At 50.5% G+C, this 20,703-nt stretch overlaps 1 protein-coding gene across 4 annotated transcripts; it reads right to left on the reverse strand.

Moving 5' to 3' along the window:
• Positions 1-1,587: 1,587 nt before the first annotated feature.
• Positions 1,588-12,189, reverse strand: Spmap2 (sperm microtubule associated protein 2). Of its 4 annotated transcripts, none has more exons than XM_021174765.3 (8): positions 11,860-12,189; positions 11,307-11,426; positions 10,980-11,051; positions 10,469-10,530; positions 9,764-9,833; positions 8,818-8,935; positions 5,362-5,521; positions 1,588-1,943 (listed from the first exon to the last, which is right to left on the reverse strand). In XM_021174765.3, exons 1-8 carry the CDS (start codon positions 12,144-12,146, stop codon positions 1,705-1,707), a joined length of 1,128 nt encoding a protein of 375 aa, XP_021030424.1. In that variant the 5' UTR covers positions 12,147-12,189; the 3' UTR covers positions 1,588-1,704. The 4 variants fall into 4 exon arrangements, with proteins under 4 accessions (XP_021030424.1, XP_021030425.1, XP_029338662.1 ...); XM_029482802.2 differs by lacking the exon at positions 1,588-1,943 and adding an exon at positions 4,098-4,237; XM_021174766.2 differs by lacking the exon at positions 10,980-11,051.
• Between the last annotated feature and the right edge of the window lie 8,514 nt (positions 12,190-20,703).

Raw genomic sequence — 20,703 nt, forward strand, 5'->3', positions numbered from 1 at the left:
TCACCAATTCCAAGGCTAAAAGGGACGCACAAACTGCACATCATCGCACTCTGGAGGCTAAAACCGAAGGCTCACCGTGAGTTCAAGGTCATCTTGGATTACAGAGTAAGATCTAGGCCCGAGTGAGACCTGGCTCAAAAAAAAAAAAAAAAAAAAAAAGACCTTAACCTGTTACCTGAGATCAGAACATTCCTGGACAGGGAAAAGTAGAAACCACTATACTCTGCTCACCATCCTCCCTTGGGCCCCTTACTGTGTTCAGTATGAATGACATCTGCTTTGGTGACACAATGACCCTGTAAGGAATGACATGTACCTCAGGTTCAGACAGTAGACACCCAAGTTTGGACAGTACACCAATTTGGGATTCCCACCCCTAGGGAAGCAGGTTCACCTTGAGATAATACAGCTCTCCCTCTCAAAATTCCCTGCCCCCTGTGCAGCACCTGGAAGTCACCATGAGTCCGGCCTGGGTCTGCCAGGTATTCTGAGACCTGAGGCCTGACTCAGAAGGAACTATTTCTTGTTTCCTGTGATGTCTTTTTCTTCCAGATGCTGGCCCGGAGCCTCAGCAAGCTTTTAAACCCCCAAACTAACACTCTGAACTTCCTCTGTGTCTAAGCTTTGATGCCAAGACTGTCAGATCCCAGGCCCTGCTCAGAATCTGGCACTATCAGCCCTGTGAGCCAAGCCGGTAGGCCTATGTCACTGTCCTGAGCAGAGCAGCTGGCTCACAGCACAGCTCGCCACACAGGAGGCTCTGTGTCGGGTTTCAGGGAGAGTCCTCCACAGTTGAGCAGGTAAGAGCATCTTGCTCAGCATGGAGATTAAGTGAAGTACCCTGACCTGGGGACCATTGTGGATCCAGTCACCACTGGATCTTCAAAGGAAAGAAGAGTTGGAACAGAGACCGGGAGAGTCTCGCCTGCTGGTTCCAAAGGAGGGGTGAAGGACTTGGAGGTAACACAACCCCCTGAGACACTGGGCCACACATATCCTCCCTGGATCTATCAGAAGGAAGCATCTCTTCTCTACTCCACTGAGCTGTAATGCCAGGATCCATGTCAGGGCCTCATTCCAGACCTGAGAGATGATGGGCCCTGCTGCTGGTGGTTTGCTAGGAACCTGGAGCCTGCTCAGCCCATCTGCTCTGCATAACCAGCTGCCCACGTCTGAGGGACTGAAGGACAAAAGTCTCTCCCAGCTCTGGAAGCCATGTGCTCAGATTCCAGAAAAAAAAAAAAAAAAGCACTTTCTGCTGGGTGTCCCCTGGCTTGTGCAGTGACATGCCCCCTCCCGGCCTCACTGCAAACATTGTGACCCTATGACAATGTCAACAGTGAAACTGAGGACCGTGGCAGGAACCCCTACAAGGATGATCACCCTCTCATCAGGTCACTACAAGGACCATGGGACTGAGCTTGATTGAAAGCCTTGTGGCATGAGGGAGGCAGCTAGATGGAGACATCTTGGAAGACAAGCGAGGGGCCCAGCCTCACGGTCTCTCAGGATGGCAAGAGAAACCTGGGAAATAAAATGGCTGCACATCGCAGGTAGAATACGAAAATAACATTATTATTGTTCTCGCCTCTGGCATCCCCGCCCGCCTGCCCCTGCCCAAGCCACGAAGCTCATCGATTCACGCACACAGGCGAGGATGCACTTGGTGTTTACTGGGGGTGAGCTGGAGAGAAGGCTTGGTTGTCACACTTTCTTGGTGATGTATTTGGGGGTGGCAAGCTCATAAATGCGAGGAGATGCCTGAGCCACCAGAGAGGCTGGGGAGATGTAGTATGGGTTGTAGCCCTCGTTGAGGTCCTTTCGAATTTTGGGCTGGGCCAGGGAGATGATCCGTGAACTGGCCACCGCGTTCTTGGTGACATCCAGGACCTCCCACTGAGGACTGCGATCAGGAACGCACTTTTCTGACAGGGCCTTGGGTGCTAAAGGGCAAAAGAGAGGAACAGCACCAGGCTCAGAGTTCTCAGGCAAAGCTCCAAGTTGGGTCTGCCCATCAGCATATGAGTGACAGATATGTGTGGGCCACGCCCACAGTGTCGAATCCAGAGCACACAGCATCCACATGTACTCGGAGTATTACACAGCCATGAACAGGACTAAGGCTCTGAAAGAGCTCAGCATGGTGGATGGGGAACTCAAGGACAGTAAGAGAACCAGACACCAAAGGTCAAACAACATGGGGGATCCCACGACAGGAAATGTCCAGGGCAGGTGAATCCAGAGAAGAAAGTGAGTTTAGAAGTACCAAGCACTAAAGAGGGGAGCAAGTGACTGCTCATGAGGACAAAACTTTCTTTTGTAGCAATAGAATGTTCCAGAACTATGTAGGTGATGATTGGATAACTTTGTGAAGATGTTGAAAACCGAGCCAGGCGTGGTGGCTCGCGCCTTTAATCCCAGCACTTGGGAGGCAGAGGCAGGCGGATTTCTGAGTTCGAGGCCAGCCTGGTCTACAGAGTGAGTTCCAGGACAGCCAGGACTACACAGAGAAACCCTGTCTCGAAAAACCAAAAAAAAAAAAAAAAAAAAAAAGAAAAAGAAAAAGAAAAGATGTTGAAAACCACCTTTTAAGAGGGTGAATTGTGAAGAAGAAGACATCTCAGTTGGTCACAGCACTCAGAAAGAAGGCCACAGTTACCAGGGAGAACCTGGTCTTTCTCCACCTGGGGAAGTGGGGAGCCTAGTCTGTGTCCACTATATCTCTGGGGGTTCTATAGGGTGAGGTATAGGAGAGACTGCACTGAGGCCCTGGGGAGGGAACGTAGATCCCTGTGATAGAGAACCATGTGGAAACACAGCTGTGTGTGTGTCCACAAGGAGCTCTCTCTCAAAAGGATCAACAAAGCAAGGAAAGCCCACCCTGAATGTGGCAACACCATCCTGCCCAGGGCCTCGCATTCCAGGCTGAGAACTGAAAAAGCAAGGTGACTGCCAGCACACAGTGAGAATTCTAGATTTTTTTGTTTCTCTTAAAAAACACAGAAATAGCCGGGTGTGGTGGCACACGCCTTTAATCCCAGCACTCGGGAGGCAGAGGCAGGCAGATTTCTGAGTTCGAGGCCAGCCTGGTCTACAAAGTGAGTTCCAGGACAGCCAGAGCTACACAGAGAAACCCTGTCTCGAAAAACCACAAAAAAAAAAAAAAAAAAAAAAAAAAAAAAAAAAAACAGAAATATTGTAAGACTGTGGTTTTGTTTTAAACCTAGGTGTGGGGTGTGGGGTGTGGGGCTGCTTTGAACTGTCTGCAGCAGCTGACTATGATTTGCCTCATACTCTAGCAGAGGCATGGTTTTGCCAGCTGCAGATAGTTCCTGTGACATTTGGAATTCTGGGGACTTTTCAGATGGTATGTAAATGCCAGGGCCCTGAGAGAAAGTGTTGGTTGTTGTTGGCAGTGGTTTGTTAAGTAGTTGTGCACAAAGAAGAAACAAAAAGAAAAAAGTAGATTTTGAGACAGCTAAGATCAAACTTTCCCCAAGGAACCTGACACTCCTAATTAGCAGGAAGTAGTCCAATGGCTACTTTGTAGCCCCTGACGTTATTCAGAGATCTCATTCCTTTCCCCTCTATCCTTTCTTCTCTCTTATCTAGTGTTAGGGGGTTAAAAGGTTGGAAGAAAAGGGGTGAAGGATGGGAGAAAGAAGAACCCACAAAGCAGCAAAGATCACTATGCCTGCCTCCGTATCTGTTTCCTGACTGCGACACAGTGTGACCAGCTGCCCCTCGCTTGCTGTCCCCTCATGGCAATCCCACCAGGGTGGGCTGTCCCCTCAGGTCCTTTCTTTGGTTACTTTGTCACAGCAAGAGGGAAAAGAAGCTAATACAAGCCCTTTCCCTCAGAACGCAAAGTGCCCCCGGCTAGATCAAAGCTCTAAAGCAAAGGTCTAATGAGCCAGCATCTGGGACTTGGTGGTCCCAAGGCAGGGGGTCAACCCGCCCCAGGCTCAGACCATTGAAGCTTTCATTTCTTTTTAAGAACGATTTTATTATTTAATAATATGATTAGTATTGTCTGTATGCAGTGCTGTGCACCACACGTGTGCCTGGTGCAGGCAGAAGCCAGAAGAGCGTGTCTGCTCCGGGAGCTGGAGTTACTGACGGTTGTGAGCTGCCATGTGGGTGCTGAGAGGAATCGAACCCCGGTCCCGTGGAAGAGCAGCCAGTGCTCTTAACTGCTGAGCCGTCTGTCTAGCCCCAACATCTGGGTGTTTAAACTCTGTGAAGCACAGTATGACAGTGGAGAGGAGACACCCTCCAACCCCAACAGGACTGAGGAGGCTGAGCTGGGCACGTGCTCCCACCCACAGCCAAATACACCCCCCATCTGCCAGTGGCAGGCAAGCGCCTGGCAGGTGCAGGGCTCCAACTGTACCCTGTCACCTCAGGAAGTCTGATAAAGCACTAGTGACCATCTCCTATACAGAGCACCTGCAAACTGTCCCACGACCTGGGACAGAGAGAGCTGGGAACCCCAAAAGGCCAGCCATCTGCTCTACGGGCGTCAAACAAGAGCAGCCCAGACTCAGTGACTCTGCAAGCTGCTGGCCTCTCAGGGCCAGCACACAGTGGCCAGTATGCAACCAAGACACACCCAGGCAAGCATCACGCACAGGCAGTGATGCGTGAGCAAAAACAAAAAACAAAAAAAAAAAAAACAAAAAACCATGTAGACCACACCAGGGCTCCGGGGTCTGAAGTAAACAGGGCACAGGAATGACACCAGGAGGGGGAGTCCTGAGGCCACCAACATGCAAGGCAACTGCTGAAGGTTACCAAACCCTGCTGGCCACTGCGTCCTGGGGGTAAGAGTCACAGGGTGGGAGAGCAGTGTGCTACAGGGACAGCCCACGGGGTTCCGGCCTGGTTAGTGTGCGGTGAGGGTTGAGGGAAAGCCTGGAAGATGCGTGTGAACCTGTCCACACGGGCTCTGCACCATGTGTACGAAGAAGCATGTGGACTCTAGGTTGTGACACTAGGTGTTCCTTTTATTTTCTTCCTTAGGCTTGTTTGTCTTTCCCATGACGAGTGCACCTCACTGCTGCCACTAGCAGAGGAATATTCAACTTTCACACAAAAGGGAACCAAACAAGCAATTGCTGCAAAGCAGCCCTCACAGCTCAGCCTGGCTGCCTGGTGCCTGCCCTCAGCTTCATCTCCGCACCAGCTTGCTCTGCCAATGCCCTCAGCTATTATATAACCTCTGACAGGTTTCAGACAGCATTCAGGATTCAGACAGCAACACACAAGGAAGATACACACCCAGCAAGCACAGGCCTCCAACCGGTGTCTCCTCACTGCACACCGTGCCTCCACCCCACATCCACCAGGGCATCCACTCACTTGCCAACTGAAGAAGGCGGTTATAGTCTGACACGTAAGGCTTGGGTTTTGGCATAGGGTCCCACTCTTCCAACAGAGTGGCTGGGGGCCTGGGCTTTGCCAGCCGAAGCGTCCGTGGGGTCGGGACTGCCATCTGGGCTGCTCTGGAGACTTGGGAAACCTGGAGACAGGAACAGAGGGAGACTGAATTGGGCACGATTCAGAGCAGGCACGCCCTGCCTCCCAGGGAGAAATCAGTTTTGCAGTGTGTTCGACAAGGCTCAGTACCCGTGGTACATCAAGAGCCCCTCTCCAGGGACACCACAAAATGGTGATGCTTTCAGCTGCTTTAGGAAAGGTAAACCATAAAGCAAAATACCAGAACTAATAATAGCCCAGCATGGTGGTGAACGCCTCTAATCTGGCATTTGGGAAGCAGAGGCAGACAGATCTTTGTCAATTGGAGGCGGCCAGCCTGATCCACAGAGTGAAACCCTATCTCAGAATGAATACGATAGAGAAAAAAACAAGCTGTCAGTGGACAATCATAGGCTTGAAAAGACCCTGGTGCAAATGTGCAGCAGAGACTCCATGCACAGCCACAGGAGAGCAGCTCAGGGCACAGTTTTGAGGGGTTCCTGTGACCTCGAAGCTCTGTCTGACATCAGTGCACAGCGTGCATGCAAAGCTGAATTCACCTGATCAACGTGGGGCACGGGGTCAAAGGCTTCCACATCAGCCAAGGATTACACTGTGAATGCCTAACACTCGGAGGAAGGTAAGCACAAAATGAGCTTCTGAGGTGCGAGGGGCAGGGACAGCTGAGGCTGCTGCGGTGAAAGTCTGGCAACACCATGAGGGGCTGCTGAGATGGAGACCACAGAGGGACTGCCAAGGCAGAGGGACTGCCATGGAAATGGGCAGGCCAAGGTAGATATTTCCCTAAGGTACGTTCTTTATTATTAAAGTATATATATACATTTTATTATATATATACTATATATATACTTTATTATTAAAGTATATATGTATTTTTTTTAATAATTTTTATGTATATGTGGGACAGTGCATCTCATGTGTGCAGTACCGGCAGTAGCCAGAAGAGGGTGCCAGATCCTCTGCAACTGGAGTTCCAGCCGGTTGGGCACCACCAGGGTCACAATGTGGATGGGGTGGAGCCCAGGTCCTTTAGATGAGCAGCCAGTGCTCCTAACGGCCACCTCACAGGCTTCATTGTCCAAAAGCTCAGAATTAGGTCTGTGGCTGCCACTCATCACCCACCTTTGAAAAGCCGCTGCATTTTCCAGCCCGAGTCTTCCCCATTGACCCTCTAACAGGTCCCCTTTTCAAGCCTGTTCCCTGGCAGGCCCAAAGAGAGGCCTACATGTACCAGCAATCTAGCAAGGCTTCTTGAATTCTGAGAGCAATGCACACGGGAAGACACAGACCCAGCCCTGGTACCTTGGTTTCAAGACTACATGAGGAATAGTAACAGGAGTAACAGAGAGACTACGCCAGTACAGAGAGGCAGGTTCTGAGAAGGCAGGTGGACCCTGTGTGTTAGGATGAGCGTGAATGGGAAGGTTTCTAGGCAAGGCCTGGGCCTGGCTGAGGCGAGACCTTCAGCTGTTACAGGGGAGCAGCTTACAGAAGGAGAGAAGGTTCCCAGTGGGGCCTCATTCCTGGGTCCAGGAACCTGGACTCTCCAGAGGGTCTGTCCCAGTGACCATGGTGGCCGTAGGAGATTGCAGCCCTGAGACACGGGAGCAATCTGGATGCAAACCTGCAGGAATGTGAGCGCACCTCCGAGTGTGAGGACGGAAGCAAAGGCAGTAGGTGAGAAGAACCAGGTTCTCCTTTGGATCCAAATGAGAAGCAAGTTCAAAAGTCAGGACTGAGGGCCCGGCATGGTGGCGCTCACCTTTAATCCCAACACTTGGGAGGCAGAGGCAACAAATTTCTGAGTTCAAGGCCAGCCTGGTCTACAGAGTGAGTTCCAGGACAGCCAGGGCAATACAGAGAAACCCTGTCTCGAGAAAAACAAAAAACAAAAAAAGAAAGAAGGAAAGAAAGAAAGAAGTATGGGAGCGTATGACAGGGGTGGCATGCTGCTAGGACTTTGTTTTGTGTTTTTGAAACAGGGTCTAACGTAGCCCAGGCTGGCCTTGAACTCACTGAGTGACTGAAGGTGGCCTCAAACTCTCGATGTTCCTAAATCCCTCCCATGAGTGCCATCGCTGGCAGATGTGTGCCACCACACCTGGCTGGATTGGGGGTTGGTGGTGGTTTTTTTCATTGTTGTTGGTAGAGGTTTTCTTTTAACAGAATCTCTCTACAGAGCCCTGACTGTCCTGGAACTCATTATGTAGACCAAGCTGGATTCAAGCTTACAGAGATTCTCCCTCTCCGGCCTCTGTAGTGCTGAGATTAAAGGCGGGTACCACCATCCTCCACAGGTTTTTAGTTTGGGAGATGGTCTCTCTCTGTGTTAGGGATTGGTTCTAATGCGCTGTCTTATTTTGGCTCCCAAAGCCACACTTCCAGACTTCGGGGTCCCTGCCCCCAGCTGCCTTCGATTGATAATAAAGAACTGTCATACAGCCATTGGCTGGGCCAGGACATGGGGCGGGACTTCTAGATTGTTCAGGCTGGGAGAAAACAGAGAGAGGGAGTGGGGGGAGAAAGACTGAGAATCACTGTGACTCAGAGGGAGAGGGATCAGATTTAGGACCTGCAGGAGAGAAAGCATCCAGCAATGTAGGAGGAAAGGGAAAGCGGCCCAATTGGGGGGGGGGTTGCTAACCAGAAGGTAACAGGGCAGCAAAGATAAAATAGATTTAGAACGTGTTAAGTCAGGAATGCCAGAAGGAACTGTGTGGTAGCCACAGGGAGGTTTAGAAGTGCCCAACCATTAAGCCAGAGCAGTTTAATTCACAGCTACCCCATGAAGTCCTGATTAGCCTAGAATTTGCTATATAGACTGAGCTGGCCTCAAACTCCTAGAAATCTGTCTGCCTCTTGCCTGGAACTAAAGGTGTTCAGAACCCTACTAGCTCTCCACCTTGTGTTTGGAGACCGCATCTCTCGCTGAGCCTGGAGTTTGCTGATTCAGCTAAGACTGAATCAATAGCAAGGGAGCCCCAGAGAGACTTTAAAATTATTAAAAAGCAGGTCAAGGTGACCACACAGAGTAACTGGCGACATCCCTTTAGGTGATGTTCCTCCATCACGGAGCCCCAGACTCTGTGATGACCAGATGCTGTGATGACCGAGGGTGATCAAACATCGATTGATCCCAGATGGCAGGAGAGGGTGATAAGGCTCAAGGGCCAGAGGGAGAGGACAGAGGTTTTCAGATGACCCAGTGAACCCCACCCCCAACCCATAGAGGCTGTGCCCCCATCCTCTCACCTGAATTTAAAGGCAGCTGTCCCCACTGTCCCAACCACTTAAGAGTGTATGGCAAGCGCTGCCTACCTCAGACATGTTAATGCTCCAGATGTTATTGCGAACCTTCGGGGTAGCCAGTTGCTTCAGCCGGTTAGAAGCTTGGTACTCCAGAGTGGACCGAGGGATGGACCAGATGGGCGTTGTCCTAAAAGGCACTTGGAGTTCAGCCATCACCCCCACTCCTCTGCAGAGCTGTGGGTGACTAACTGTATGTGCATGGTCTTTCCCAGAATGCTCCTGGGATGGGTGAGCCTAAAGACGCTGAGGTACAAAATACCTCCCAGAGGAAACCCCATGAAGGCCGAGAGAAGCCTCTGCCAGGTATCCAGCCCAGAGTGCGAGACATCCTCCCTTTCTTCCTTAAATTTCCTGTGTGGCAAAGGGCCAGCTCCCCTTCCCATCAGGAGCCACAAAGGGCTAGGGAAGTGACTGCCCTGAGCTCAGAGGGTAAAATCAGGAGGTATCTCCGCCCTCTTCAAGAACAAACGCTGCTTCAGCAACAGCTAACTCCAACCCTCCTACCAGAAGCTGGGATGCAGCAGCTCGCCCTGAAATCCACCCAGCACAAGGGACATCACCAGCCACATGTGAGCATGACTTCCCCCAACTCAGATGACAGTATAGCATTAAAACAGAACAGGGCTGCACATAGACACAGTGGTGGCACAGGTCCCGCCTCAGCCATCAGTGTATAGTAGAGACAGCAAAGGTTTGCCCAAGGGGCTCTTCAGAAAGCATGAATGTCCTCCAGGTCTGTCCTCTATAACCTGTGGTCACGAGTGCCAGTGTCACTCATGCTGATCAAAGCCAGGCTGATCGATCACCGGTGGGTGTCATCCCCTTGATCCCGGAGGTCAGACAGCTAAGGGACATTGGCTAGACCTCTTGAGACTCAGCACCCAGAAGCAGGGCACACTAACCCCTCTCAGAATGAAACAGGAAGAGGTTCTGCGCCTGGCCACCCTCCCCCTACCTGTTATTGTTGTAATATTCCTGGTAGAACCGCTTGGGCCTCGAAAGTTCCTCCATGCGCTGGGACACCACTGGACAGAAATGGCCTGGTCACCACAGCTACCCTGGGCCCCAGCAGGACCCACCCTCCACCCCAGGGTTCTACTCATCCCTCCACGGGTCCAGACACAGGGCACAGGCTAGAGACATGGGCAGACACTTGGCCAAAAGTGTCCCCAGCCACAGGCATAATACAACAGACAAGACTGGCTCCTTCCTCCCCATGGTTAAACCTAAGAGGCTCTTAAACTAGGTTTTTGTCTGAAGTTGGTGCTGGCCTAGGATTTCTAGGGGTGGGGGTGGGGGGCGTGGATGAGACTAGAGTCCCAAGACAGGTCATCCTTGGCTACACTCATCCACAGAGGAGCTCTTGTTGGGGTCTTTATTTGAAGGAGTCTTTGTGCTCAAAGAAGATGGATCCCATTTGGGAAGGAAGGTGGGATCTCTGTAATACAAATACTAGCCCTGCCCAGATTTGCCTTAGGGACTGCGCTGAACCCCTCTCCCTGCAGTCCCACAGGGTTCCAGCCACTCAGGGAGGTGGGAAAGGGCTGGAGTCCTGAGAGTGGCCTAGGAAGGTGGCTGGTAGCCACATACTGAGTGGAGCCAGCAGGCCCTGGACCAGGCAGAGGACACCCAGGCTGCCCCAGAGAGAGACAGAACCTACCAGGGACCGTGATGGTCAACGTGGTGTCCTCGATAAATCGCTCGGTCCAGTATACAGAAGGCCTGGAATACAGCCGAGCAGCTCAGGGCAGGGTGCCCTGTGCCCTGTGCCCAATGCCCTGTGCTCTGCTAGGGAAGGGAAGACTGAGGCCCTGGAACAATGGACAGGAGGCTGGGGAACCAGGAAGCGCAGTCGGGGGAACAGAAGGTCAGGCTGGATTAGGGCAGCGAGCACCAAGGGAAACACAGATTATCTAGAGTGAGGCCCATGTTCCAAGATGGAGCACATGAAAAGGCCAAGTGCAGCCTGGAGAGCTGGGCCCCTCAGGTACACAGACACAGCCCAGCAGGCCTAGTGCACAGCAGGAAGGCAGAGGCAGGACAGCCCTAGCTCTAGAGCCCTCCACCCCTGGAACTTGGTCCCTGGAGAGAAGGCAGCTCAGGTGTATCCTTGGAGCCTGGCATGTTCCTGACATGGACAGGTGACAGAGGGAGGGGACACCCCAACTCACCAATACAGGCAGAACTGCAAGTTGGTCTTGCGTGGGGAAATCCAGGCATAGCCCTTACAACAGCGCCCCGTCCTGCGATGAGACAGGGTCCCAGGCCCTGCCTTTGCCTCTGGGTCCCCACTGGCTCCCAGATTCCTCACTGTCCTCTGGGTACCACCCAAGGGTCCCACCTCTGGTGCCTTGCCTGGTGCCTCCCAACAGTCCATTTATTCTCTATGTGTCCTGCCCAAGGTGCCACAGGGGTGATGGGCTGGTGTCCGGGTGTCAGAAGAGCACAGCAGGCCAGGTCACCTACTGCCTCACCACCTCATGGGCCCCAGCCCTCACCTGTCTCTCAGACATTGCCAGTTGGTCTTAGGCTTCGCCAGCTCCAGCAGCCTCCGGCTCCTCTTTTTCCTGCCCTTGGCTGTGGAGACACTGGGAGTCCGCTCAGTGATGGACAGATGGCTGCAAAAGAATGTGGCATCAGGGCCTGCTGGTCCACCCTGATGTATCTTGGAGCTTACAGAGCAGTCTTGCTCCCCCACCAGGAGCCTCCGGTCAGCTCTGAGCCCCTGGAGCAGTGGACACTGAGTGTGTTTGCTGTCACCCAGGCCCCACACTGTCCAGAAACTGAGCCCTGAGCCCACGGTATCAGAAGTAGTCAGTTCCCACCTCCTGGGGCTGTTGGGAGAATAAACACGACATTCATTTCTCTCCCCAGTGTTTATTGAGGACCTGGAGGAGGACAGAGCTACGAGTAGTATCCCCTGCCTCTGGGAAGCTGGGGGGGGGGGGGGGTCTCTCCAAGGGGAAGGACAACGAAGGTGTCCAGGATAGACTGATGTGTTAGCATCTGCCTCCTTGGCACCTACCTGCCCACTGGGTCCCCAACACCCACCTCATTTCAACCACTTCCACCTCCAGGTCTTGTCGAAGAGAACCATCCAGATTGGAGATCTCCGGGAGCTCTTCCCCAGCCATCTCCTCTGGGGGGATTTCCTCCTCTGGTTCTTCTGAGGTTCGCCCTGTAGTGGCCTTAGAGCCCTGCAACCATTGGCTCCCAAATGGCTCACTCTCAAGGTCCAAATTGCCATTGTTCTGTCCCTGCTTTAACTCTCCCAAAGTCTCGACCTCCGGGATTGGATTACTGAGCAAACTGGCCCGGTGTTCACCAAGTTCCCCCATGTGTGCGGCCCCTCCTAACCCTTTAACCTCACTCCCTCCCTCAGCACCCAAATGGACCTATGGTTGCCACAGCAACAGAAGAATGCCCACCCATGGATTCTGAGGCCCCATTCCATCCCAGTGTTGGAGCTAGGTCTGAGGTGCACAGCTCAGGGCTCCACCCTTCATGTCTTTCTTTTGGAGTGGGAGACAAGAGGCGACAGGGTCTCACTATGTAGCCCAAGCTGGCCTCAACCTCCTGAGTGCCGAGATGACCCATCTGTGCTGGACATCAGAGTTGAGCCTGGCTTCAGCTCTCACAGAAGGGTGTGCCCCTCCAGTGGGTGGGTTTATGGACCCCACAAGGATTTCTAGGCAGAATTTTTTTCTTTTCCCCTTAAAAGAGCCACAAGAAAGAAACCACATCTCTGCTTCCTGGTTATGATTGGGCTTATCTTTAATGTCTGTTTCTCAAGCAGCCATTCTGTGACCACAGGGCCTGTTAATCTGATGGCAGGTGAGCTTCCAAACATAGCACCCTCATAGATGGCTCTGGCTCTCTACTTCTTCCTCTGGTAGCTGCCTCTCAGGTCCTCACAGCTCAGGGTCCTATGGCACATGCAGACTCTGCCCTGAATTATATAAGGAAGTACCTTCCAAATATACCACCCTGCATCTTACAGTGAGACGATGGCTGTGACAGAGGGCACTGCCAACACACCACCATTTCCAGCCTGAGCACTGATAGCACAGAGGACCGTGGCCCCCATACCATGGCTGGAGAGACTCCCATCTCTGCTTTCACTGCTTTTACAAGAGTAGGATTGAGATGAGGCCATGGAGGCGAGTGGAAGGGGCAGAGTCCCAGAGACCAGGGCGATGAGGAAGTGATACCTTTCCAAAGCTCACAGCTAAGGGGCCAGGCGCAGGGCGATACCCCAACCTCTGACACGTGCTGGCTAACCTTGACTGTCATCTAAGACCAGCCTGGCTGGAAGGATTAAAGGGAGACCTTCCCCCAGAGTGGCCAGTACTTTCCAATATCTGCTCAGCTATAGTAAAGTCTAAGGGGAAGGCCGTGTTGCCTCCTGGCCTTTGCTTCTTGCTGGTGAGTGTATCTACTCCATTGTCACCTCCACTGCTGCCACCTTCCTTCACTGATATCAGAACCCAGATTTTTTTCCAACTTTCCAGGGTGGACTGAAGACCAGTGGTTCTCTAGGAACCCTCAGGCCTTCAGTGACAGATTGGGACTGCTAAGGTGTCCAGCCTTATAAACTAAACAGTTGCCAGGTAGTCAGCTGCTGCACAGTGTAGGCAATCACTACTGGACTAGGCAACCCATATCCTCCTGAGAGCCAATCTAATAAATGCCTTCCCTTCTGATATCCTGGAGAGCCCTGGCTAACACATGAAAGGTGGTGGAACTAGAGCCATTGCGGACCCCAGGGACTATGGAGGTACATTCTCCATCTTGGGTTTCCCAGGCAGGAATGAAAATCGGCATAGAGAAGAGTTGTGCTGGGGGTGGGGACATGACTCAGCAGTTAAGAGCATGCTGCTCTTGCAGAGGACCTGAGTTTGGCTCCTGGTACATCACATGTGCCTGTAACTCCAGATCCAAGGGGCTCTGACACCATCTTCTGGTCTTGGCAGGTGTTTTAGTTACTGTTCTGTAGCTGTGAAGAGACACTATGACCAAGGCAACTGGTAAAAGAAAGCATGTAGTTGGGGGTTTGCTCACAGTGATGGGGAGTGAGCCCATGATGACCACGGTGGGAAGCACGGCAGCAGAGAGGCAGGCATGGTGCTGCAGCAGTAGCAAGAACTTACACCTCGGCTACAAGTGGGAAGCGTAGGTTAAGAGAGACTGGACTCTGCACAGGCTTTTAAAACACCAGTGACACACACCCTCTAACAAGGTCATACCTCCTAATCACCCCAAAACAGTTCTACCAACTGGGAACCCAGCATTCTGATATGCGAGCCTGTCTTAGGGTTTCCATTGCTGTAAAGAGACAACATGACCAGGACAACTCTTATAAAGGACAATATTTAATTGTGGCTGGCTTACAGGTTCAGAGTTTCGGTCCATTATCATCAGGGCAAGAATCATGGCAGTATCCTGGCAGACATAGTGTTAGAGGAGCACAGAGTTCTACATCTTGATCCAAAGGTAGCCAGGAGAGGACTCTGTCTTCCACAAGCAGCCAGGAGGACACTCTCAAAGCCCACCCACACAATGACATACTTCCTCCAACAAGGCTACACTTCCTAGTAGGCACTTGATTTTTCAGGACTTACTTTAATAAAGATTTTTAAATGTTTTAACCTACCCTCTAGCCCACCAGAGAGAGTAGAAAAGAAAGGTTATTAGGGCTAGGCAGTGGTGGTTGCACGCCTTTAATCCCAGCACTTGGGAGGCAGAGGCAGGTGGATTTCAGAGTTCGAGGCCAGCCTAGTCTACAGAGTGAGTTCCAGGACAGCCAGGACTACACAGAGAAACCCTGTCTCGAAAAAAACTGAAAGAAAGAAAGAAAGAAAGAAAGAAAGAAAGAAAGAAAGAAAGAAAGAAAGAAAGAAAGAAAAAGGGGAGGGAGGGAGGAGAGAGAAAGAGAGAGAGAGAGGGAGGGAGGGAGGGAGGGAGGGAGGGAGGAAGGAAGGAAGGAAGGAAGGAAGGAAGGAAGGAAGGAAGGAAGGAAGGAAGGAAGGAAGGTTGGTTATTAGGACACAGGGGAAGTGGACCTGTTTAGAAATAGTTCTTTGGGGCGATTCCAATCTTCATTCTTAGGATATCAGCAGTTCAGTCTACCAGCAAAACACCAAACAAGAATCAGCAGCTTCAGTCCAATCCACTTGACAGACAGCAGCAGTTCAATCTAGAAGAAACTTTGAGGCTCCGCCAATCGGCCTGAGTCCACGGAGGCGGCAAGAGGCCACTGGAATATCAAGAGAAGTTCTTTAGAGAGTTAAATTCATGAAGTCACGTCATGACAGGTGAAGATCAGCAATGCAAGACAAACCAGTACAGGAGCATCATCAGCAAAGACTAGTGAGGCAGAACAAGACGAGCCAGTGCTCCAGCCCTGTCCCACCATCTGTGGTCAAATTCATCATCTTTCTAATCATCGTGCATCCTTTCATGTGTCTGCTTCAGTAAAACATTTTTTCACCTGTCTGCCTCAGCGCAACATCATTATGAACTGCATCTCCAAAGAAACCAGAAACTTCCACTTCAACTTCCCATGAGCCAAGCATATTCAAACCACCACAGAGCCTACGAGGGCCATTCTCATTCTAACCACCACATTCCGCTTTCTGGCCCCAAGAGGCTGGTGGCCACATCATAGTGCAAATGTATTAAGTTAAATTTCAAAAGTCTCCATAGTTTATCACAGTATCAGCACTGTTGAAAATTTCAAAGTCTCTTCTAAGACTCATAGCAATCTCTTTCATGTATAAATTTAATTATAAAACTGTAACACCTGATAAAATCAAAAGGCAAATTACATATTTCCAACATACAATGGCACAAAATCAACATCATCTATCATTCCCCAAAAAAGAGTACAGGGGGCACAGTGAGGAAATGCTGGGCCAAACCTCAGCAGGGCAAACCTCAAATGCGGAATCTCAGTTTGATGACTGCACACCCTTCCAGCTTTGTGGATTGCAACATAATTCTCTCTTTGGCTGGTTCCACACCTTATCTGCAGTTCTGCTTGGAAGATATCCATGGTTCTGGCATCTCCTACATCTTGGGGTTTCCAAGGTAAGCCTTCACCTTCTGCCTCTCTCTCTCTCTCTCTCTCTCTCTCTCTCTCTCTCTCTCTCTCTCTCTCTCTCTCTCTCCCTCCCTCCCTCCCTCCCTCCCTCCCTCCCTCCCTCCCTCCCTCCCTCTCCTTCCCTCTCTCTCTCTCTCCCTCCCTCCCTCCCTCCCTCTCCTTCCCTCTCTCTCTCTCTCTCTCTCTCTGTCACTCTCTCTCTCACACACACACACACACACACACACACACACACACACACACAGAGCCTCGGCAGCATTCCTTAACCATTCAGGCCGATTCCACTGTGCCTTTACTCCTGTGTGCTTGACAAAGCCAGAACCACACAGCTGAAGCTGCCAAGTTCTGCTGCCTGCTGGAGCGGAGCTTGGCCCCCTTCTTGAATTAATTTGCATAAGTTCTGACTTGTTAATACTCTTTAGGAACTTACCTTTCCCTATCACAGGTTGCAGGATTAGCTGGGTGGGCAGTGGTGTCTTGCCCTGAGGGCATCACTCCCTTTATTCCATAGAGCACCAGGCTTTTCTTTAAACCTTCCATCTCTGAGCACAAGGCTTGGCTTCAACCTCACACTCCCAGATGCTCTTTTTCTCCTCAAACTGTACACTTTGTATTTATCTTTTTGTCTTGATTGCTCTTTTTCACTGTTTTGATCTGCGTAAGAGTGGTTACTAAAACCCACATATCCCAGTCAATACCAGGCTGTCTTGAAACCTCCTCTGCCAACAACACTGATCCAAAACTCTTCAATTTAGCCTCAGGTAGGTTTGTGGGTTTTGTTTGTTTGTTTGTTTGATTGTTTGGACAATGGCAGACAGCAGCCATATTCTTTGCTTAAATATCATAAGAATGGTCTCTAGGCCAATTTCTACTACTGTTCCTCTCTGAAACCTCTTGACCTGGGTCTCCGTAGTCCACATTGTTTTCAGCACTGCTGTCTTCCACGTTCCTATCAGGATGCTCCATTGAGTCAATTGCTTTCCTGAGCCAAAGCCCCTAAATCAACATTCCTCCAAGAAACAGCACACTCAGCCTTGTAACAGCAATACGCCACTCCCTGATACCAACTTTTGTCTGACTTTTCTATTGCTGAGAAGAGACACTACGACCAAAGCAACTTATACAAGAAAACATTTATTTGGGACTTGCTTACAGTTTCAGAGGGTGAGTCTATGACCATCATAGTGGGGAGCACGGCAGCAGGCAGGCAGACATGGTGTGGGAGCAGTCGCCGAGAGCTTATATTCCATCCAGAAGTTGGACACAGAGAACAAGAGTGAGCCTGTTATGGGCTTTTGAAATCTCAAAGCCCAACCCTAGTGACACACCTCCTCCAGCAAGGCCACACCTCTTAATCCTTACTAAATAGTTCCACCAACTAGGGACCAAATATGTATGCTTATGGGAGCCATTCTCACTTAAACCCCCACAGCAGGTACCTCCACAAGTATGGCATATACTCACACATACACATAAAAACAGAACATCATGGGCTTGGTGATTAAAAGGACTTACTGCCCTTCCAGAGGACTCAGGTGGCTCTCAGCACCCACATCAGGCTGCTTACAACTGCCTGTGACTCCAGCTCCAGGGAATCTGACACTTTCTGCCTTCCACAGGCACCAGGCACACATGTGATGCACATGAAAAGCCCACACATGCACGAAAATAGATCCATTATCCTCAAGGTGGGAGCATGACAGCATCCAGACAGGCATGGTACAGGCAGAACTGAGAGTTCTACATCTTCATCTGAAGGCTGCTGGAAGACTGGTTCTCACAAGGTTAGGAGGAGGGTCTTTAAAAAAAAAAAGTTTATTAATTTTATGTATATGAGTACACTGTAGCTGTCTTCAGATACACCAGAACAGGGTATCAGATCCACTACAGATGGTAGTGAGCCACCATGTGGTTGCTGGGAATTTAACTCAGAACCTCCGGAAGACCAGTCAGTGCTCTTAACTCCTGAGCCACCTCTCCAGCACAGGAAGAGGGTCTTCAAGCCCACACCACAGTAACACACTTCCTCCAACAAGGCACCACACATACTCCAACAAGTCCACACCTCCAAATAGTGCCACTCCCTAGGCCAACCACCACAAGGTATGATATGTAATTTCAGCGCTCACAAGCAATAACAGAAAATTTGAACAGTAATGAGATGCCTGCTCATTTGTTTTTACAGTAACAGTAACTCCTGTTAGAATGTATCATGAGTGCCAGGGGATGTAAATCAGCCCCAAGCATTCCAGCAGAAAAAGACCCACGGACATCCTCATTTGATACACAGAGAAGGATGGCAACATTGTCTTTGCTGTCCATGATTTAGTCATTATGTTTCTATGAAAGCATAGAAGTCTCAACACAGGAGTTCTCAACTGGAAGCACGGATATCTGGAAGGCTCATAATAAATATACACAGACTACTTTTTGGGTGCAAGCTGATAGGAAATTTTTCAAGGCTTAAAGTTTCTCTCCTCTCTCATTCTCTTCTCTCTCTCTCTCTCTCTCTCTCTCTCTCTCTCTCATTCACTCGCAGATTGAAGCTGCACACACTCTGCATTCTAATTGTGCTCTCTGCTTTTCTCCTGTGCGCTTTTCTTTTCTTGAACTCTCACGCTCACATACACCTCTACATTCCCCTTTCACTCTCACACACATTCTCTCTCTCTCTCTCTCTCTCTCTCTCTCTCTCTCTCTCTCTCTCTCTCTCCACATTCACCTCACATGCTCCTCACTCGCTCTCTTGCCTTTTTCTTGCCCCAGTCTTTTATTGATACTCCAAAAAGTGATACTGTACAGGAGAACACGGACAGAGGCTGTAGCAAGAATTTGGGGTTCTAAAAAAAAAACTAAAACTAAAACTAAAACAGAAATATTATGAGAATATGCCTTCGTTTTAACCGCAGGTGTGGGGTGTGGAGCTGCTTCGGACTGTCCATAGCAGCTGACTATGATTTGCCTCGTGCTCTAGCAGAGGCATAGTTTAGCCAGTTGCAGATAGTTTCTGAGATTGTGTAATGTTTGGAATTCTGAAAACTTTTTAGAGGCTAAATAAATGCTAGCATCTCAAGAGGTGGGTTGTTGATGGTTCAGGGGCAGGGGGCACTATTAGTTGAGGTTTGTTAAGTAGTCCTGCATGAAGAAGAAATGAGAAGAAGTTAGATATCCTGCTGGTGAAGATCAAACTTGCCCCCAAGGAACTTGGTGCCCCTAATCAGCAGGAAGTAACCTAACAATGATGTCACCCCCCTTTCCAACCCTTGATGTTATTTAGGGAACTCTCTCCTCTTTATTCTTTTTTCTCTTATCTAGTGTTAGGGAGTTGTGGATAAGGGTGAAAGAAAGAGGAACTCACAAAGTAGCCAAAAAACAGATACTAGAGACACCTCAGATTTGTTATGTTTTTTATTTTGAGTTCCCTTTTGGATGTTTTGTGCTTCGAAACCTCTAACTGCTGTCCAGTTTTTTATGACCTACACATTCAGTCATGGATGGAGTTGCAGCCCACAATTTAAGAAACCTGATTCTCATCCCTGTTGGTTCTGGGAACCTGAGTCAGAGTGGCTGATGTTAATGAAGGACCCACTGTAGGGCTGTGTGGTGCCCTTCCCCCACCTGCTTGAACCTGCTTGCTCAAGGGTGGAGCTTCCTGCTCATTCGTCCTGCCACGCCCACTGCTGGACCCTGCCGCTTTGCTGCTTGGAGGCACACATGTGTTCGTCCTGCTACTGGACCCCGAGATTGTTTGGCGGGAAATCGGGTTCCCTCCCCCTTCTTTTATAACTGAGTGTCTGGAAATAGTAAAATTGAGCTTTGATCAGAATGCTGTCTTAGCTACATTTCTTTCTCTCGCCGCCTAGCCCCTCTTCTCTTCCAGGTTTCCAAAATGCCTTTCCAGGCTAGAACCCAGGCTGTGATCTGCTGGCCGGACACAACAGGGCTGAGACCAAGAGATGGCCTGACTTCAGGAACACTGTCCATGCAAAGACAGGTTATGGGAGAGAAGGTGCCACACATCAGCCCAAATTTGTTCATAGACACTCGGGCCAGCCCAGCTCTGAGAGTAGTCATGCTATTCAACCATAGAGGAAGCCAGACACGACAGCAGTGCACAGGGTCGCAGCATCTGTGCTTGGGTTCAACAGACAAACCAGCCCATACCACAGATCCCAACCGCCTCCCTGCTGCACATCACCCTGACTTCAAACAATACAACCATTCCCCCATAAGACAGGGTCCTCTCCTCTGTATCTCCACTGTTAACTCCTCTATCCTCCTCTCTGCCCCTTCCCCTCCTATGTCCTCTCCTCAGCCTCCTATCCACTTCTGTGCTCTTTTCAGTGCCCCCCTTTTGTCCTCCCCCTCAGACCCCTCTCCCTCCTTCGAAGGCTTCTCCCTGCACCAGGTTTCCCTTGACCCCCGTGGATTCCCTCCCCTCAGCCCTGCCTCCATTTCTCTCCGAGCATCAGGACTTCCTTGCTTCCTTGCTCTTCTTCTCTGTTTGTTTTGGTCCTCGGCACTTTTCTGGTGCTCGATTTCAAAGTAGACATTACATTTCCCGCTGCAGTCGGGGAAAGGTCCTGAGGCAGGAGAGCTCCTCTGAGGTCCAGCTCAGCACTACTGCAAACCGAGACCATGATGATGCTCATGATGACCACTAGGTGGTGGCCTACTCACGGTCACCGATGCTCTCCTGTGTCAAGGAGGCTCCAGGTTTGAAGCCCAAGTCTCCCAGCGGCTGGGCAGAAATTTACAAACCAGAAAGAGATGCTAAGTAAGCCGGCGTGGAT

This window comes from Mus caroli, unplaced genomic scaffold (genome assembly GCF_978045245.1).
Source record: "Mus caroli unplaced genomic scaffold, Mus_caroli_1 scaffold_9, whole genome shotgun sequence".
In the NCBI taxonomy this organism is placed as follows: domain Eukaryota; kingdom Metazoa; phylum Chordata; class Mammalia; order Rodentia; family Muridae; genus Mus; species Mus caroli.